The sequence below is a fragment of the Bidens hawaiensis genome, unplaced genomic scaffold, assembly GCF_021521415.1.
Source record: "Bidens hawaiensis isolate Kalapana, Puna unplaced genomic scaffold, B.hawaiensis_p1.1 tig00027490_1, whole genome shotgun sequence".
NCBI lineage: Eukaryota > Viridiplantae > Streptophyta > Magnoliopsida > Asterales > Asteraceae > Bidens > Bidens hawaiensis.
In genome coordinates, this window is record NW_027494446.1 from 28539 (window position 1) to 50244 (window position 21706).

General features: G+C 39.0%; 1 protein-coding gene across 1 annotated transcript; it reads left to right on the forward strand.

The window, feature by feature from the left end:
- The first annotated feature begins 934 nt into the window (after positions 1-934).
- On the forward strand, positions 935-4220 carry LOC143575458 (uncharacterized). Its single transcript, XM_077059836.1, has 3 exons — positions 935-1125; positions 3660-3786; positions 3897-4220. The coding sequence occupies exons 1-3, from the start codon at positions 935-937 to the stop codon at positions 4218-4220; spliced, it is 642 nt and encodes a 213-aa protein (XP_076915951.1).
- The last annotated feature ends 17486 nt before the right edge of the window (positions 4221-21706 follow it).

Sequence of the window (21706 nt, forward strand, 5' to 3'; positions counted from 1 at the left end):
ATGCCCACGTCTTGGAATGATATTATGACTGCGGCGAAGTTGTTCGCCAGAACTCAAAAGACATTGGCAACCAACAATCAAAAACAGAATTTGAAATTCGAATTCCAGAATCAGCGGCCAAACAGGCGGGCAAAAGGAACCATTTGGTCCCGACTCCAGCCGTCCGCGGAAGCGTCTAAGTCATTTGATGCCAGATCTTTGATTAGCAATAAAAACAAAGCGGCACCCTCAAGTCGAGGCCCCAACAATTGGACTCCACTTTCAAAGACCCCTGCCAAAATCCTCACTACGAAGAATGTGAATTTCAGGAAACCACAGCCATTAACAAGGATGTCATTCCTTAATGCCAAGAAACATTGTTCGTTTCATGAAGACATCGGTCACAACACGAACGAGTGTACAGCTTTGGAAAAAGAAATTGAGGCGGCTGTGAAGTCAGGAAAACTGGGACATTTGGTCAAAGGGGCAAAACCAGGGACTAGTAAAGCTCCCGCCTGAGATAACCAAGGCCCGCTCAAAGAGCAAGTCAAGGACTTAAACGTTCATATGATCCAAGGTGGACACAAGATTGGAGGAAATAGAAGAGAGTCCGATGAGGAAGAATGGAAGAATGAGCTTATGATTTTTCCATGAATCAAAGGGGGTCCTTGTAATAAGAATCCCTTGACTATCACCGCCCTCTTCGGTCATTATCGCTCACAGTACGTTTTCTTCGACACCGGTAGTACGTCGGATATAATGTATGAGCAATGCTTCGAACAGCTAGATGAGGAAGATAAGGAAAGATTGAAACCCATTCACGCTCCTGTATCGGGATTTGGAGGCGAGGTAATGCACCCGCGAGGGGTGATTTCCTTTCCAGTGACTCTAAGTGACGGAATTCATTCAAGAACCGAGGAGGTCGAATTTTTAGTTTTACCAGCAACATCGAAGCATGACATTATCTTGGGGCGAGAAGCGATCGGTGATTCCAATGCCCATCCTTCCACAGCACACGGTGCAGTTGGAGTTCCTACTCGCACCGGTGTGGCTATCATTCATATCAATCGCCATTGCTTCGCAACAGAAAGCTCTAAGCCAAGCAAAGTTCCGAAACAAACTCGGCGGATTGAACCTGAGAAATGGGTATTAAAAAAGAAAATCCCAGAGCAACTGTAACAATTGGACCTGTAATATCCGAGATAGTGAGAACATTTTAAAAGTAGTTGCTGACAAAGAATGTTGACATCTTCGCGTGGAAACCTGCGGACATGACCGGGGTCCCGCGAAAGATTGCTGAACATAAGTTGTAAGAAAACCCAGCATTTACTCCGGTTGTGCAGAAGAAGCTTAAGATGTGGCTGGAACAAACGAAAGCAATGAACGAACAAGTTCACGACCTCTTACATGCTGGAATTATCCGCCCAATCCAATACCAGACTTGGGTCGCCAATCCGGTCATTTTCCCTTAAAGCAACGGGACATGGCGGATGTGCATAGATTTCAAGGATCTGAACAAGGCTTGTCCAAAAGACTGTTATCCATTTCCGGAACTCGACCTTAAAGTTGATGTTGTAGCTCCATTCAAATTTAAGTGCTTCTTAGATGCCTACAAAGGCTATCATCAAATCCGCATGGCGGCGGGTGATGAAGATAAGACAGCATTCCGAACAGACCAAGGCATATTCTGTTATAAGATGATGTCATTTGGTTTAAAGAATGCGGGGGCTACATATCAACGGTTGATGGATGAGGCATTCAGAAAACAGATTGGTCGGAACTTGAAATTTTACATGGATGATCTCGTAATCAAAAGCATTGAGGAAGAACAAATGCTGAGAGACATCGAAGAAAAATTTTAAACTTTGAGAAGTATCAATATGAACCTAAATCCAGCTAAATTTTCCTTCGGGATGGAAGAAGGGAAATTTCTTGGAGTAATTGTTACAGGCGCGGGTTTTAAGGCCAATCCGGATAAAGTCCAGGAAGTAGCCCGCGTGCCTTCCCCTTCGTCCCTCAAAGAAGTGCAGACGCTCAATTGAAGATTAGTTGCACTAAACAGATTTCTGGAAAATCAAGCAGCTAAGTCTTACCCATTTGTGTCAACTCTGAGAAATTACCTCAAGAAGGCACATTTCAAGTGGACCGCGGAAGTTGAGAAAGCATTCATGGAGGTCAAAAAATGCCTAATGGAGTTACCTACAATAACCGCACCACATGCGGGTGAACCACTTATATTATATTTATCTGCTACTTAAATTGCCTTTGGGGCCGTGCTACTGACGGACAGAAAAATGTCCAAACGCAAATTTACTATGTCAGTAGGACGTTGACAAACCCAGAAACCAGGTACTCAATGCTCGATAAACTGGTACTGGGTTGATCTATGCTGCCAGGAGATTACGTAGATATTTTCAAGGTCACCCCATCAATGTGCTGACAGGGTGCAAACTCAAGAATGTACTAAGCAAACCGGAATTGTCTGGACGATTGGCGAAATAGGCCATCAAACTGGGTGAACACGCGATCGAATACAAATCAAGACCAACAATTAAAGGGCATGTGCTGGAGGACTTCGTCATAGAGGTTCCGCAGCACAAAGAACAAGAATGCATAGTTGAACAGCAATCTCAAGTACCTCCGGAACAAGGACAAGTATGGTCATTGTTTACGGACGGAGCATCAAATAGCAAGGGATCTGACGCAGGCCTCAGGCTAGTTAATCCCGAAGGCCATGAGTGTACTTTCGCCATCAACCTAGACATCAAGAGTACTAACAATGAGGCGAAGTATGAAGCTTTTTTGGCGGGCTTACGGATAGCTAAAAAACTTGGGGTAAAGTACTTGGAAGCGCGGGTGGATTCCATGCTGATAGAAGGACAGATTAATGGGACTTACGAAGCAAAAAAAGATGTAATGGATTCATATTTGTCATAGGCAAAGGATTTATTCTTCAGTTCTCTTCGTTCAAAATTGTTCACACCAAGAGAAGCGAGAAAAAATCGGCGGACACCCTTAGCAAATTGGCTTCAATAAATTTCGAGCATTTTGCTAAGGATATTCGTATTGAAGTTTTGGATCGCCGTCTGTCCCGCAACATCAAGTTTTGGTAATTCAAACCGGAGTAGAGTCTTAGATGATACCTACCATAGCTTACTTGTCATCAGGAGCTCTACCGGAAGAAAAGACCGCGGCCCGGAAGATAAAACACAAAGCTTTGAACTACCAGATGAACGATGGTGTTTTGTACCGACGTTCCTTTCTCAGCCCACTACTTAGATGTGTGGATGCCGAGGACGCGAACTATTTAATTAGAGAAGTTCATGAAGGAATTTGTGGTCTCCACGCAGGTTCAAGAATGGTCGTTGCAAAGTTAATGAACGCCGGATACTATTGGTCGGGAATGCATCTGGACGCTGTGTAGGAAATCAAGAAATGTGATTCCTGTCAGCGTTATGCTCCCAACACACTGCGGCCAAAAACGAACTTATTCCAGTCATTTCGGCACCAGAAATGGGCTGTTGACATAATGAGACCTTTCCCTGAGTCCCCGGGACGCGTCAAGTTTCTAATAGTGGCCATCGATTACTTCACGAGTGGGTAGAAGCCAACCCAGTCGCATATATAACGGCAGTATGTGTCAAGAAATTTCTTTCGGAATTCATAATTTGCTGGTTTAGTCTTCCGCTGGAACTTGTAAGTGACAACGGTACTCAATTCGCGGACAGCGGGCTACAAGAATGGTTGAAGGAACTTCATGTTTCCCAAATTTTCACATCTGTAGCCCATCAGCAAGCGAATGGTCAGGTTGAACGACCAACCGGACAATTAAAGAAGGGATCAAAGCTAGGTTAGGCACTAAACGAACCGGTTGGGTTGACGAATTGCCCCATGTACTATGGGTCTTCTGCACTCAGAAGAATTCGAGTAATTCTGAAACGCCGTTTAGCTTAACCTACGGCACCGAGGCCATGATCCCAGCTAAAATTGGGGTTCCATCTGCACGAACTCTATTGATAGAGGATAACGACAAAGAGTTACAGATGAACCTCAACCTTCTTGAAGAAAGAAGGGAATTGGCATCCATCCGTGAGCATAACTACAAATGCCAACTGCAGAAGTATTATGACTCACGGGTCAAAAAATGCATGTTCGATGCGGGAGACTTTGTCTGCCGCAATAATGAAGCTTCCGGCCAAGAGCCTCCGGGCATGTTGGCCCCAACTTGGGAAGGCCCTTAAAAGATTAAACACGTATTAATTAAAGGCGCCTACAAGTTAGAAGAGTTGGACGGGACTGAGATCCCTAGAACTTGGAAAATAGCATAGTTAAAGAAATGCTACATCTAACAAGACATGTTTTTATTTTTTATTGTAGACCTGCGCGCCAAGTAGATTAATGAAAGACGTATAGCGTCATCTCTTGTAATTTTGTTCGGCTTAGGCCTTGTTTATGAAAGATTGTTAATTTCATATATCAGTCTTATGTAATATACGTGTTCTGGTACGCGCGCCAGAGGGATTCATATGATCGAACAGTAAGAATGGCGTAATCCTTTATTGACAAAAAGACTATCCTACAAGCACTTATATTATGAAAATAAGACAAAGTGTATCGGATATAACAAACTTCTTATTAACGTACAAATGGGATTACAAAAAGGTTATAAGGAAGAAAGATCTACAGAAACATTACAAGAGATATAAAACTATGCTGCTTCATCTTCTGCGTCTTAATCTTTCGCATCCTCTTGAACGGCGTTGACAGCTGCAAGAAGCTCCTTCAGCTGTTCAACCTCGTCATCTTTATCTGCGAGATCTACAATTTGACTTTCAATCGAAAATTTCAAACTATCAAATGTCTTTGTCTTCTCGTCAAGGATCTTAGCGGTATCCCGACCATGCAAGACGAATTCTTCCGGAAGTTTACCTTCTTCACAAAATTTGAAACCATCCTGGAAAACAGTCTGACGGCCGGCTTGTAAAGATGCATTCAAAAGTATGGCAAGGCAGTTTCCGAGTTCATCGCCTTCTCGAATCTGGGCGATAACCTGTTAAAATAAGTGTAAGCAAGTGTCTCGCATAATTTTATTAACAATAAAAAATGCCAGAGTAATAAGTTGCATGGGGAACCCCTTCTGCCAACAACCATTTTTTGTCCGCCTCAGCCGGGACAAGTTCCATCTTGCGCCCTGCACATTCTAAGGCTTGCTCCCTGTTCTTGGTAGCAAGGGCAGTAAGGCGTTCATCCTTGGCCGCTGATTCAGCCTTCAGAGTTTTTATTAACTCATTGTGTTCATCCAATTGTTGCTGAAATTGCCCCCTCTCGGTTTCCAGAACAACCTTGGCGTCCGCTAAATGCCGTTCTGAAGCTTCAGTAGCCAAATGGCTCTTCCGGGCTTCATTCATAGCCCTCAGGGCTTCATTCTTCGCCTCGGAAGCCTTAATTTCTAACTCCTCCCATTCTTCATTCATACTTAGCCAGTCTTGACATATCTCTTGAGTGGAAGAGATAGTGTTAGATAAGATGTAAGAATAGGAATTCCGCAACTCTTGACGCGGGCGCCTACGTTGGCGTTCCCTTTCAGCAGGAGGAAGAACTCCTTGCATATATTCCATGCAGACATTCGCATCGAAAAAGGTTGAATACTAGCGTAAGGACCAACGCGGACGATACTAACAGGATCTTCCTCATGCAGAGGAGAAAACGCTTTTGGTCCGCGGCCAAAAGCACTAATCCCTCCTTCGTCCCTAAAACGGTAGGAGAACTAGAAAGGTGAAGAAGTGGCGGGGTCTTCAGGGTTTACGTCCTTCTTATTCCCAGAAGGTGGGGTATCCATAATAGTAATTGGGTCTTGAACATCAGCTGGCGGAATTGTGGGCGGTGGAACAAGTGGCCTTGTCTCCCGTGGATCAGAAGGATCCTTCGCAGATTTCTCTAGAACTTCTACAAGAAAAACAATACTTCAGGAAATCGAGAACACGCGACACGTGTTAATAATAGTCCTCAAAATTGCAATCATCCAAATTACCTGAAGGGGCATCATTAGATCCGAGCTGTTGGAGACGGGCTCCCAAATTTGGCCTTTTCTGTTTTTTGGACCGGACGGCCTTGGTTGATTTTCCTTTGCGCTTCTCCGTTATTTTAGAAGTACCCGCACCAACAGCTCGATGCTCATCTTCGTGGTGACATCGTCAGTAGATGGATGATGACCTTCGATTATGACATCAGCATTTTCATTGCCGGCTTCCTTATTGGTCGATGGCTTCTCGTCCTGTTTCCGAGTCAGACCTACACTTGAATGTAGGGTATTAGTAGCATCAATTGATAACCCTCATTCACAGAGTGATGACTCTTCACTAGACGAGAGGAGTACAATCACCCCGCTAGAAGTGGCAGCAGTAATTGGTCGAGGTTGTAAGATGCCCTCACCTTTCAGAACGAATTCCTCACCTTTAGCGTACATCGTCTCGGAAACCGCAGGTTCCGAGCGAATCGCGGTAGGGAATAGGAAATTGTTGCGCGTACGATCTAAGATAGGGGCGTCTTTTGGATCGGTTTGTTGACGCACCATCAATCCTTCTTCATGAACTAAAAGTGTACTAAAGATGGAGCCTTCACCTGTATCAGCAAAAGTAGAAGTCAGACCTCGAAAATTACAAATAAAAAATAGTAATAGACTTACTCTTGTTCGGTTTCTCGTACTATGTCTCCAAATCAGGGAATGGCCATAGACGGCTCATCTTAGTACTCACCATCGCCCCCTCATGTATCGGGCTTGGCGTTTTGGTCAACGTCGTGAACCAGGGAAAGTCCACATGGGCGGTGGCGGGAACCACTGGCATCTTTTCATCCGCCTTATGATAGGTCATCGTAAACAGAATGACATATTCCCGGATCCAGAAAAATTTTGGCTTTCATTCATGGAGGCTGCGGATCCATTCGGTACCAATAACCGCCGGTCTTAGCCCAGCTATACCACCCGCCGTGGTAGGTCATCTTGTATAAGACAGCGAACATACCGATGAACGGTTCAAGTTCGCGAACTCGAAATGTCAAACTCTTAGCATCCCAAGGGGATGGATTTGCGATAAATGAACTCCGTATGCTGTCAAGATTGATTAAACAAACCTTATCAAAGGAAACCGGAAATTTCCCGTCGTAAAATGGTCCACATAAACGACCATTTTATTTACCGATGGTTCAGTAGTGTAGAACTCAGGAATCAATCTATAGCTATCCAGATCACGGATCTGAGTTAATATGATTAATACCTTAATCAATAGATCTAACTCATAATTAACTTTGATTCAGTGTTATATGTGTATGTATGTATATAATCAGTATGTTTACAATAGTAGTTGGTATAATATTAATATTGAAGATCGAGAGAGTACTTGGATAGCAGTTCGATAATTAACTCTCAAAACTTTTTTTATAAGTGAACAGGGTTCACTATAAATAGAAGACAGGTCTGGTTCGCTAAGATCCCCTAGAGAACCAGAACCTACTTCGTTACAAACATTAAATAGGACGAAAGACCCCCTGATTCGTTAACATCCCCTAACGAATCAGGAGGGAATAAGGTTAAGTCTTAGTTCGCTAACATCCCCTAGCGAACTAGACTATATACATAACGAACTAGATAATACTTAAACAACTTATTACATTAAATATTAAACAAAAACGTTAACGATAATTACAAAGACTCAAGACGAAAAACCGTGCACTAACAGACACGCCCTCGTCTTGAGCTCTTTGTCTTTATGTTACTGCGCTTGGACCACCAGTCTCTGCAACTATGAATTCCATTTTCATGATAGACACGCACAACGCGTCGGAATTGCATAGCCAGGTAGTAATCTTCACGACGCTCAATCAAAATCTGCTTCCTGTATAGCACGTCATTATCTGTTTCAGATAAATTAACCAACCACATTGGGTCGATTATCTTGACCAGTTCAGTCTCCAGTCCTCGACCAAGAACAATGACGGCCTCGCCCATACGATTGTCATAGTACCATCGGTTGAAAGAGAGATGCATTTGTTAGGGCATCGTCTTCACCGGCACTCTCTTCATCGTCTTCGGCGGTTTAACTTTAAGCACAAGTTTCTTCCACCCAGTCTTTGGATCAATCTCATCAATGCGTTTACGTCTCGGGACCTGGGGCTTGAAGAACTTGAACCCATGATTAACCTCGAACAACAAGTGTTGATAAAACCACTCAGCTGTCCGGATGCCACCACGATTGATAAATGGACGCCTCGCGAGGGTACGAAGATTCAACACGGTAGTGTAAGAACATCCATTATCCTCTCGTAGTACTGAACTCCCTTATCCCACTTAACTATACATACCTTACGCTCGGAGTCGTATAGCCATGAGATGATGTCACCATGAACCTTGGGTACAGTCTTGAAGGTAGTTACTTGATTCTCTTTGACCCATGCAGCTGCTGTGTCTTTCCGTTCTTGATCAACAAATCGATACGCCTTGATAATCTTACCCGCAGCTTTATGACTGAACCATTTAGTAATATCAGCATCAGTTGGGTTCATAATTGAGTCAAAACGAGTATCCACAACTTTCTTTCCCTTAGACATCTTCGCCAAATCATCCTCAGCTGCTTTAAAAACCTGTTCATTAAATACCGGAGCACCTTGATCAACATTCGTGTGTTGATACAAGTCAGGATACTCCTCAGCCGTGACGTCTTCCATCTCAACATCCTCATCTTCGTAAATAAATTCTGTGTTCATTTGACTAGACAGATCATCCTCAATACCTTCCTCATTCACAACTTCGACATCAGGTTCTGTTTCTAACACGGTCAACTGTTCTTCATTCAACCCAAGCAGTGTGAAAATCTGCTCTCGTGTCAGAGACCTGTCGACAAACTCACCCTCCTCTATCTCATCCTTGTTCACCATGCTTCTAATCACCCCCGATACATCCATAAATATCACCGTGTCGGCTTCAATCATCTCTATTGTTTAGCAGCCGAATAATCACGATACACAATAATCTGTTTCTCTGAATCATCAATAGAACTCATACCCGCACCAGACGCAGGGTCTTGAGCTTGTTTAGTCTCACCACCAGCACTAGTCTCATCATCATCAGAATCTTCCTCATTATTCTTGATCTTTTTCAAGGCATTATCTTTGCAAGTCAATTGAAGAATCAGATCCTCTTGCTCTTTAATCTTCACCCCCTAAGACTCAACAATCTCACGTAGGGCCTTTGTTTCCTTTTGACAGAAAGAAACATAGCTGAATAGTTTCTTCTGATTCTCCATGAGACGTTCTTGATTTAACCAATCAGCATTCATCTTGTTCTCATACAAATGAAGAATATTTAAAAGCATTTCTGTCTGAAGATGTGGTGGCATAACATACAAGGATGGATGAATTGGTTGGATTGGACCTTGAGGCCTTGTAATTCTCATAAATGAGAGATCACTAGGAGGAGGAGGCCTCATAGGTATGGTTTGAGGAGTTGTAGCCACAGTATAAGTTGGCAATGGTATTTCAGTTAATCCTGACTGAGGTATCATGACCAACTGCTCATGTGATACCATCGTTGTCGTTAAGTTCATTGCCGGAGTGCTAGTTGTAATTGGCACTACTGGGCTTTGAGTCGTTGTTTGACGAGGTGTAGGCACACCAATAATTACACCAGGCCCCAGTAGACACACGTCTCTTCTTTGATGGCTCACCAGTTGCCACTGCCTTCCCTTTTAGTTTTCTTTCCAATTGAGCAGAAATGGTGGCAGCTAATGCAGCATCAACTGCATCTTGTTGTTCTTTAAGAGCGGCATCACCAGTACTACCATTTCCACCTGCATTACCCCCTTCACCATCATTCCCATCACCACCATCATTTCCATTATCATCATCGTTCCCACCTTCACCTTCCTCACGCTCGGAATCTGAATCATCATGAATCCAACGATCCTCGAAAGGACATACATAATTAGGATCAACGATATGACCAATCATTTGTTTATCCGCTGGACTTACCTTTCGATAGATAGCCATTCTACGTACTGTGTCGGCCGTCATGTGTTCCAGATAAATCTTATCATTCACCAAGGTTTGATCAATAGCTAAATTAGGTATTAAGTCTTGAATGATCAGCTGCAAAAACCGAGGATACATTAAAAATTTCTTCTTCTGGTCCGTCTGCTGAACTTGTTCTGCCAAATGATCGAATACAAGTTCAGAGTAGTTGAATGGCTTGTTGAGGATTAAAGCCACAAAGGCTGATTGCAAACTGAGTCGACATTCATCAAAGCCACCACGACGACCACTCATACAGTGAAGAAGAACATGAAGAAGATATTTGTATGGTGGGCATAATCCATTCTTGTTCAACATAGATTTATTAACGTCTCCACCATAACGTACAGGGGTAAACAAACCCCTGACTAATTGCCTATCGAATTTTACTAGGGTTATCATCAGTATCAGTAAATCGAAGCACACGACGAATTACTTCAACATCAATTGTAATTGGAGTGTCATTGATCATGGCTCGAATATGCTTCTCTTCCTCCACATACGCAGTAGTATCCCAAAACTGCCTGACAATACTTAGATATACCGTAGGTCGAGCAGTGATGGCGTAATGTATCACTGATCGTTTTAGAAAGGCCAACATATCTCTAAATGTAACTATGTCAGCAACGTCTGAGGCAACATAAGCACAGATGTTGTGCTTTTTGTCATATGGTAATAAAATAACATCAACATGTTGTTCCTGAGGAGGTTGCTCCTGTGGTGGTTGTTCTTGAGGTGGTTGATCTTGTGGAGGTTGTTCTGGTGGTGGTTGTTCGTGTTGCCCTTGATCGGCCATTGGTGGGTCTTGATTTACTTGATCATACATGTTTACTGTATAAGTAAAAACGAATATGAGAAGACGTAGAATTGTATTCAATATTATAATATGTTAACGTATTTATAAGTGGTGTATCCATTGTTAATCAATATATATATTGAAGTTATTTACGCGTTTAGACGATTGAAATACTTTATATAATTTTAAAAATGAATTTAAAGTTAATTACATAATTAAAATTGAATGTCATTCGTTAACTATCCCACTGATTCGTTACTATTAAATAACGAATTGTGCGATTCGCTATCAGGTAAATAAGCCAACGAAGTATCCTTAGCGAATTACGTGCAAGATAACGAATTAGAGATTTTGTTCGTTATACTTTTAACGAATCAACATCGGATTCGTGAACTCCATTCTTCACTAAGCTAGTTCGTGTATGTCCTTATCGAATTGGACACGAAACTGTTTCAATTCGCTAAGGAGAACGAATGGTCCATTAATTAGACTTAATCTTTGACTCCTCATAGTCAAGGTCAAAGTTAAGATGAACACAGATAGTCAACAATATGAATCCATAAGCAATTAGTCCATAACTATCGTTGAATCATCAAGACAATGAACGTGTTGAACTCAGAAACACACAATGAAGCTCATGGTGATGAGATTGAGACTCAAAACCCAGAGATACTGAGTGTAACCGGAGCAAACTAAAACACAGAAACTATGAAAACAAAATCAACCCGGCAAACTATAATCAAACGTCGATTAAAGTCCACCAAGGGTATCGGAATCACATTCCGATTACATTGAAGCATTAATAAGCTATATAATCACAATGGTCCATAAACAAATCAGGGTTTAAAGACTCGGAAAACCCTTAGACCACAAAAGTACATAATTCATCTATCAAATCACACTCATTTTTGACGAAAAACATATCGCCGTGACCATCTATACCTGAGAAACACAAAGATATCCTTGAAATGTCGAAATATGAAAGTCCAGATTTCAAAGAAAATTTTGAATAGGGTGACTTTAGGGTGAAGGAAAAAGACGAACAGTGAAGGACTTTTCGTATTTCTTAACCTATATAGCTTAACACGCTACCCGAGGTATATAGTGGATGAATTACGCAATACGTTTGAATTTTAAATAACGAAGTAGCTAATTCACTATTCTAGTTCGTTACCTTAGAGTAGCGAATAAGACATGACTTGTGTATTGATTCGTTAAATTATGTATTACGAAGATGGGATGATTCGTTACAGTGTGCGGAAGCGAATTAGGTGAGGGAACTAGAAACCAGTTCGCTAAAGAATCACCTAGTTTGTTATCCATAATTAACGAAGTAGAATGTTAACGAATTAAACATCTTAGTTATTTTTAAATTAAATATGGAAATGAACTAGAAAAAAAAAATTAATTAAATAAATTACTAATTTAACTTAAAAGAATTACCGAGAACCGTTTATCCCGATAACTAAATAACTTAAAAACGTTTCATGTTTACGAAACATAACTAAAAAAAATTTTTTAAATAATATATATAAGAAGAAAAAAAATAAAATCTTTTTGGTATTTTGTAAAAAATTGTAAAGAATGTATGTATGTACAAAGAAATATCCGAACATTTAAAAATTGAACAATTTTTCTTAATAAAAGCAATACATATTTTTGTGTTTTTGTTGAGTTTGAGCAGAGAATCATAATGACCAAATTGCCATTCTATCACAGTTTTATATTTCAGCGATATTATGACTGATGTTAAGTCGGTCATTGGTATTGTTGTCCACTTAAATCTAATAACAAATTTTCAAGTGTTTTTGTGATATGATTAATTGGTTCAATTATAGCACAGAATATCAGAAACTATCAGCCTCTAATCTCGGTTTAAGCTTAATTTGATTTTTGCCAGATCAGCCCAACTTGACTTAAACCATTATAGTGTTGATCAAAATTTTTGATACCAATTGAAAAAATTTTGAGCAATGCATCAAGTTTCTTTTACTGTGAATGAATATGCACGAGTCCATCTGTCGGCTTACATACATTGTATCCCCTGGGGTCCGTTTCTTAATGGACTTGGAGTCAAGATAATCAATGTACTATCATTTTGATCAAGTCAGTAATTTGAATTTGTACGAAGTACAACAGTGATCAAGTTTAATGACTTTGGGTTTGCTCTAGAAAGCGAGTGAAATATTCATGCTTATGAATACCCAGATGATTAAGCCGCATATAGACTCACAGTGTCCAGAATCCTAACGCTTGTTATTTGCTTTATTATATTTTTGGAGATCAACAACTATAAGGCTTGAGTATGACTGGTTATTACATTTCAGCCATCCTTACCGAGATTTTTTCTAAAGACTAACACCCCTTTCAATTTGGCATTTCTTTATGTTTATATCACATACTTTACTCTACTTGGTTGTTTTAAGACCTACCAATGCACCAATGCAATTAAGCACACAGTCTTTTAAGCTTACTTCTTGCTGGACTTGGAGTCAAGATAATCAATGTACTATCATTTTCTCTTTTTGCTTCAAAAACTCAAAATTTTGAGGAGCATAAAACAAAATAAAGATAAATTTAATCGCCCCAGTTAACTTAAGTCTATAAATAAATGGCTGTTCTATCAATCCAACAAGTGAATAGTAGGACCAAGACATGCAAGCATGCTTCACAAACTTAAAAATAACTGACATAATTTTCAGCGAGAAAATAATCTAAAAACGCATAACGAACGCCCCAACTATTTTCCATTATCAGGTAAATGGCTAACCTGAACATTTACAAGTAAATGTCAGGACCAAACATATACACGTACATGTCCGTCAAATGTAGATAATTGACATAATTTTCAGCAAACGCATGCAAAAATCTTTTTGGATTTTCTCTATACAAACTTTAAAAAACACAATAATTTTGTCTTTTTCAATATTTTTATAAACAAAATAAACATCACATTCTTTTTGGATTTTCGGATTTTTCGGAACAAACTGAAAAGTACATTCTTTTTGGATTTTCATATTTTAAAATGTTTTTGGTTTTTCAAGAAATATTTTAAAGGAAAATATTAAAGAAAAGAAATAACAGTATTTTTGATTTTTCTGAATTTTCTAATGTTTTTGGGTAAATTTTTTAATGTTTTTGGGTTTTATCTATACAAATGAAAAAACACAATCTTTTTGTATTTTCTAAATTTTCTCCCCCTAAAACCAAAATAAATTGTAAAAGAGAAATTAACAGAAAATAAAGATAGTCATCCTTGTTTAAGGACATCAGCGAGGGTCTTCAATCCGTTTAAACCAAGCAAAAATTTAAAACGCGTTTTGTCAAACGCTTTGGTAAACAGATCGGCTTTCTGAAAGTCAGTATGTACTTTCTCAAGGTCAATCAAATTCTTCTCAAAACAATCCCGTATAAAGTGATATCGAATTTCGATATGTTTTGTTTTCGAATGTTGTACGGGATTCTTTGTGATAGAAATTGCAGCAGAATTATCAATCAGAATAGGAGTAGTAAAAAAACTTCAAACCGTAGTCGCGGAGATGTTGTTGTATCCACAATACCTGGGAAAAGCAACTCGAGGCTGCAACATACTTAGCTTCGGCGGTAGAAGTGGAGACCGTTGTCTGCTTCTTACACTGCCAGGAAACAAGCCGGTTTCCTAAAAATTGACATCCTGCAGTCGTTGATTTGAAGTTGATCTTGCAACCTCCATAGTCTGAGTCTGAATAAGCAGTAAGATCAAAAGTATCATCCTTGGGGTACCACAACCCGATGTCTAGATTTCCCCTCAAATACCGAAGAATTCTCTTGACTGCATCTAGGTGAGTCACTCGTGGACTTACTTGATACATAGCACAAAGACAAACAGCAAACATAATATCAGGGCGAGAACCCGTTAGATACATTAAAGATCCGATCATGGCACGATAGAGGGTTGGATCAACGGTAACCTCCAATTCATTCGGTGATAAATTGTGACCCACGGGGAGAGGAGTAGAAGGGATTTTTCCGGCAGAAATCTTGAATCGGCTCAAGACGTCATTCACATACTTAGTCTGATGAATGAAGATTCCGTTAGCAGACTAGTGAACCTGCAACCCTAAAAAGAAATTCATCTCTCCCATCAAACTCATCTCGAACTTTTTTTCATGGACTTCTCGAACTCCTTACACAATGTGTCGTTTGTAGACCCAAAAATAATATCATCAACATAAATCTGGACTAGGAGAAGATCATCACCAACAGTTTTATGAAATAGAGTGCAGTCGACAGTCCCTCTTTTGAAGCCAGTATCAGTTAGATGGTCGGCGAGCGTGCCATACCAAGCTCTCGGGGCTTGATGTAGACCATACAGGGCCTTGTTTAATCGGTAAACACGGTCCGGATACTCAGGATCATCAAAACCAGGTAGTTTTTGGACAAACTCCTCTTCGTGTAGTTCACCATTGAGAAAAGCACTCTTAACATCCATTTGGTAGACCTTGATATTCTTATAAGCTGCATATGCCTGGAAGATTCGAATCGACTCTAATCTTGCAACTGGAGCATATACCTCTTTGTAATCAATACCCTCTTGCTGATGAAAACCTTGCACCACTAGACGTGCCTTATTTCTGACAATCACACCCCGATCGTCTTTCTTACACTTAAATACCCACTTAGTCGGAATCGCTTTCTTGACTCTAGCAGGCTTGTCTATTAAATCCCAAACACCCAATCGTGCAAATTGCTGTAATTCTTCTTGCATAGCTTCTACCAAGAAGGATCATCAAGTTCCTTTCGAGTCGTTGTTGGCTCAACTTGGGATAGAAAGCAAGTTAATTTAGCAAGATTTACAATTCCCGATGAATGTAAATCAGTGTAAGCACACAATATGTTATTATCACTTGACGAAGCAACTTGATGACGTGTACGAACGCCCACATCAAGTTCTCCAATGATGTTTTCATGTGGATGATATCCATGAATCCGAAGAGTGGGATTCTAAGGAACAACTACATTTTCAAATAAGTTAGTGTAATGTTCACCAAGTTCAGGAGATGAAACATTATCACTGTCAAGGTTAATAACTTGATCGTCAGCTTGATCATCATCAGAAGAAGTGGAAACATTATCGATAGCCACTGTAGAGGCAACTTGAGGTTCCTCAGTTGGAGCATCAGGTTGAGCTGCAACATCATTAGAACTTGAAAAGCGTGGAATTGCCAAATGATCTTCAAAGTATGCTCGAACCAGGTCTTCGTCAATGTGTTCAGTTGATGGAGTAATTGAATTAAATAAACTATCGTAGTCAAACATCCAATCGGGACCTTTCCCTTGAGGAGGAGTTGTGTACTTTTGACAGTCCACATGGTGCCACTCTTCAACACAAACAGATGTAAAATTAAATAACCTTTTCTTTGGAGATGCATATCCCAAGAAATACCCTTCGATAGCTTTTTCTTCAAATTTACCCGCATCCTTCTTCAACATAGTACAAGACATTCAAAAGGTTTCAGGTACTTTAAATTAGGTTTTCGATTATTCAATAACTCATAGCTTATCTTTTTGAGTCTTTTAACTGTCAGAACCCGATTAAGAGTATAGCAAGCTGTATTCACCGCTTCATTCCATAATTGGACGGGAAGCTTAGAATCAGCGAGCATTATACGTGCAGCTTCAATCAAGGTTCGATTCTTTCGTTCAGCAACACCATTTTGTTGAGGCACATAAGGTGCACTGTATTATCGATGAATTCCTTTGTGAGTACAAAAGAAATCCAATACAGTGTTTTTGAATTCTGTACCATTATCACTTCGGATTCTCCTCACCTTGTTTGTACAGTGATTCGATCTTGGTGATAAGGTTTTGGTTTGATCTTTCGAACTCATTAATAACACCCATGAGTATCTCGAATGATCATCAGTCACCACAAGACAATACCAATCTCCAGAAATACTCGCATAATTAACAGGACCAAACAAATCCATATGAAGTCGTTCAAGAGGAGTATTAATTGAATTCAATAATTTAGAAGGATGTGTTTTCTTATTCTGCTTGCCCTTTTTACATGCAACGCAGTGATCGGATAATTTAAAATTCTTCAATGAGACACCGTCCACTAAATCATTGGCCATCAAATAATTCATCTTTCCCACATGTATGTGACCCATTCTACGATGCCATAGAATCGAGTCTTTCTCGGTTGCCTTCGAGACAAAACATGTTTCAATCGATGTGGATATCTTAGAGCTCATGTTCAAGACATAAATATCATTCGATCGTGGTGATCGCATGACAACCATGTCCTCGGGAATAACATAACCCGGTTTCAAGATAAGACATTCCTTGTCAGTGAATATCGTTGTGTACTTTTTATCACAAATCTGCGATACACTTAATAAGTTATGGTCCACTTTATCACAATAATTTACTTTCTCAAACGTGATGTGACCATTTGAAACTTCACCCTCTTGTGTGATCATGCCCCCAGAATTCCCAGCAAATGCCACATAACCCCCTTGAATATTCCTCACGTTGGTTAATCGGTCGAGATTCCCAGTGATATGACGAGAACATCCACTATCCATTATCTAGTTTTCACCAGACACAGTCCTGGATGTACCCTACACACAAAATAAAGATGATTAGTTCAAAAAGGCAGCCCAGGCCTTAGTCTTGGGCACCTTTTGGTTTTCTATTTGATCATTAACTTTAAAAGAGCTCAAATGTTGTTCAGCCACATGTGAATAAGTTACTGGCCTCCTAGACTTTCGACATAGGTAAGTTGCTTGAAAAATGTTTGAATTCGTGTTCCTACAAATTGGCTCATGCGGAACAAACTTTGGTTTAACCTGACCGTGTGTCTCATTAACATGAATAACCGTCCGTGGATTCACATTAGAGAACATAATATGAGTATCATCAGCATACGATACATGTCATTTCAGAATCTCTTTAACCAAAGGAACCGGCTTAGAGTGGTCCTTGATAAAAGAATGAAGATTCTGATAGCTCTTCTGATTACAATCCCTCACAACATGACCAAGTTGACCGTAAAGAAAACATCTTCGCATGTCTACACGATGTTGTTGTGAGGTATTTGGAACGAATGACAAAGAAGATTGATGATGGCTCACATTCTTAGTCATGCTCTTAGCAAACTCATCAGATAATTCAGATTTCTTTTTCAAGTAAAAATCCAAATTAGAACAATTTGAAAAACTTTTCAATGTATCTGTCCCAGTTGACTTCACAAAGTTGATTTTCTGAGCTTGTTTTAAAACTTGCTTTGCTTTAGTCAATGGGTCAGATGGAACTGATGTTTTCGCTTAAGCATATCGACGTTCAAGATCTTGAATCTGTGACGTTTCATTGATAAAGACACTCTCAATAAATTCAGGTTTAATGATGCTTATTGGAATATATTTTTCTGTGAACATCGTGTCCATCCCTTTTAATTTAAAAACTCTAACTGGTGAAGGCTTAGAACTAGGAGGATTAACAAATCGCATTAAGTACTTATCAGAAATCTTTGGTTTATCAGACTTCTTGCCTTTACTAGTTTAGTTTTTACCGGTTTTTCATTTTTCATGTGAGACTTGAATGAACCATACACAGCTTCCTCAAATTCCTGAGTTTCGCAAAGAATATGATTTGAACTTGGGATGTTATTATTCTTATGTATAATCTTAGGTTCAAACACGTCCTCGATAATCACTTTGTCATCATTCTCAACAAAGACCTTTTTACTTTGAACATGAGGTTTTTGAGGAGCAAACTAGGTCTTAACAGTTTCTGTTTTAACTGATTTTTCTGTGTTAACTGATTTTTATGGTTTAACTGGTTTAGGTTTTTCAGAAATCCCAGTTTCTTTCTCAATCAAATCCTCTTCTTTCCTAGCAAAAGGATTAATTTTGTAATTATTGTGAAATGGAGGTGGAATTTCAACAAAACCAATACCTTTCTTAGAAGCCTTTTGTTTACCAGATATTTCAATAATTTCATTTAACAGAAAAGAAGAATTTCTAAACTTTCCCAGTTTGTTCTTCAACTCAAGAACCTCATTCTCAAGCTCGGTTATCTTTGAACGATGTTTTAGAATTTCTTGAAACTTTTGGTCATTAATTGTCATTTTCACAGATAACTCAGCTTTGGGATCGTGGTTATTTGTCGACAATGCTTCAATCTTTTCTCGAGATTTCATTTGAGATTCAAGAGATTGTCGATAAGTATCCTTTAGAGAAGCAATTTCTCTTACCAGATTATCATTTTGACTTTTCAAAGCTTCTAACTTAGGTTTGTTAGATTCACAATCAACACATGATACTTTAACAGATGAAGTAGCAGAGATAGAATGACTAACCTCATTGATTTTGGCCATGCAAGCAAAAACTGTTGGAGGCTTGTCGCAAGAGTCGTCAGAATCAGATCCAGAATCATTATCAGAAGACATCTCACTCTCACTTGTATCTTAACAATCTATATGTTATCCAAACATGGCCAAATTTGCTTAAGCATCATTACATAGTAACCGTTGTGACCAATCATTACCATCTGCTAACATTGCTTGTGTTTTAGAAAAGGATGGTTTCTTTTCGGCATCACTACTTCTTGGTGTAGAAGAATTTTGATGTTGACCACGAGGACCAGTGTATTCTTTCTTTGGTTTGTCACATTCTTTTGCGAAATGCCCAAATTCTTGACAGTTATAACATTTTACTTTCAACTTGTCAAATAAGATCAAGAAGCATGGGTAATACAAAAGAAAGCCAGAAGTCAATGTTATCAATACAATAACTTTAACCTCATTCAAGAAGAAGACGTTGGAGAATTAATCACAAAATTCTGTGATTTGACTACTTAAATACAAATTTTAAAATACTTCCAGCAGACAGTGATCTCGTTGACACATTGAAAAATTCCCTACCATCTTCTTATTAAACTTATCTGATTGTACTCACAGTAAATGGGTGTTTCAAGAATGATGAACTTATTGTAATGGATATTGTGCAGAAGTCGGAGGAACGGAAATATGATTTAAAGTGTCAAGACTCATCCAAGGGCAATCAAGACCCTACTTTATATGTTGGAACAAATGTAGTTAGTAAAAGTGCATCTACACCAGTTACTGCCTTTTATTCTTAAACAACTCAAGACATTCCTCAAGTGGTTGCTTCTGAACCTAATGTATTTCCATGTTCAGCTGGTTGTATTGTTGGTTCAGCTACTCTTGTTACACCACCACATAATGTAAACATGAAGGAAACATAAATGCATTTTGATTTAGCTGGAGCTTTTATGGCGTCTTATGAACAACTGGTGGGTGGTCAAGTAGCAAAAAGTGACATGACTGATAAGGATTATGATCAGGCTAATTCTGATAATCTTAAGTTAATGGACTTGAAATGGAACATGGCAATGATTTTGAAAAAGATAAAGAAGTTTATGTAATAACTGGTAAAGACTTTCCTTCCATGACCAAGTGAATTGGATTTGACAAACTGAAAGTCAAATGTTATAACTGCCAAGAGTTTGGTCATTTTTCCAAAATGTGTGACAAGCCAGAAAGGAATATTCTTTTTCACCAAGGACTCAAGGTAGAAAATTCAACACCAGCAAAAAGTATAGTAACACTGAGTTAAAGGAGAAACCTAAAGGACCTGATTATGCTAAACCTGGAGGGTCACATGCAATGATCACTCAAGAAGGAATTGATTGGTCCCAAAGAATGTTGGGTAATGTATCTTATGAGTGGAATCAAGTTAACTTGGTTGTGACTGAACATGTGAAGCAGTTTGAAGATGCTAAGGATGATAAGCTTATGGAATAGAGTGATAACTCAGAAACAAAATCAAATGATTCAACTGTTGATTTGCAAGAAATGTTTGTTTGCATGTTCAACATAGAAGTGCTTAGTTCTAACTCTTCTAAATTTGTTTTTCTTGAGTTTGATAAAGGTATTTCAACTGTTGTTGATGAAATAGAATGTTGTCGTTGTGATGAATACAAGTCAAAACATGAATAACTAATGTGTGATCTCAATATCATTCGTGATAACTATCGACAAGTGATTGAAATTGACCAAAAATCAAAAGATAATAGTGTGGCCTTGTCAATAAGTAATCATGACTTGAAAGCTGGGATATTAGTTAAACAAACCATCATTGATTGTAATATGGTTTTTACGGAAACTGACCATGGTGTGTTAGTTGAAGATGTGTTTGAACCTTATTTGATTCACAAAGACAAGAATATATCAATTGCTAATCATATTCTTTGTGAACCATGTGATTCTGTGAGTCATGTATCATTAGAAAAGCATGTTATTTCTGATGCAGATTTAAAGAAGTTTATTAATCCGACTAAGTGTGATAAAGTAAAAAGTGGTTGGGTTTACAAACTGAAAGGGGTTAATAAAGTATTTAATAAACAAGATATCCCTTTAAGTTTGATTACCCCTGAATTGATTGAGATGTGTTTAAGAATGACACATCAAGCTTGACTGATTTCGAAAAAACTTTTTAAAAATCAAAGTTGATTAACAAGTCTCAAGTGAAAGAAAAGTCAAATTTGCTAAAACCAATCAAGTTTGTGAAATCATCATGTTTAGATTCACTAAAAAGCTAGTCTGAACGTTCTAACCTTGATTTTTACAAAAATAAATATACAACCATGACAGAAAATCCTAAAGTAAAAGTTATGACTTTTCGGCCTAATGAGTCACACTTATCTACTGATTCACCACAAATGTTTGTGGATATGAGAACATGTTTCTCATGTGGTGAACATGGCCATGTTGCTAAAAAGTGTGAGTCTAGGTTAATAATTAAGGAAAATCAAAGGAACAAGTTCATATGATTAAGCATCTTGAAAAGACAACCTACTTAA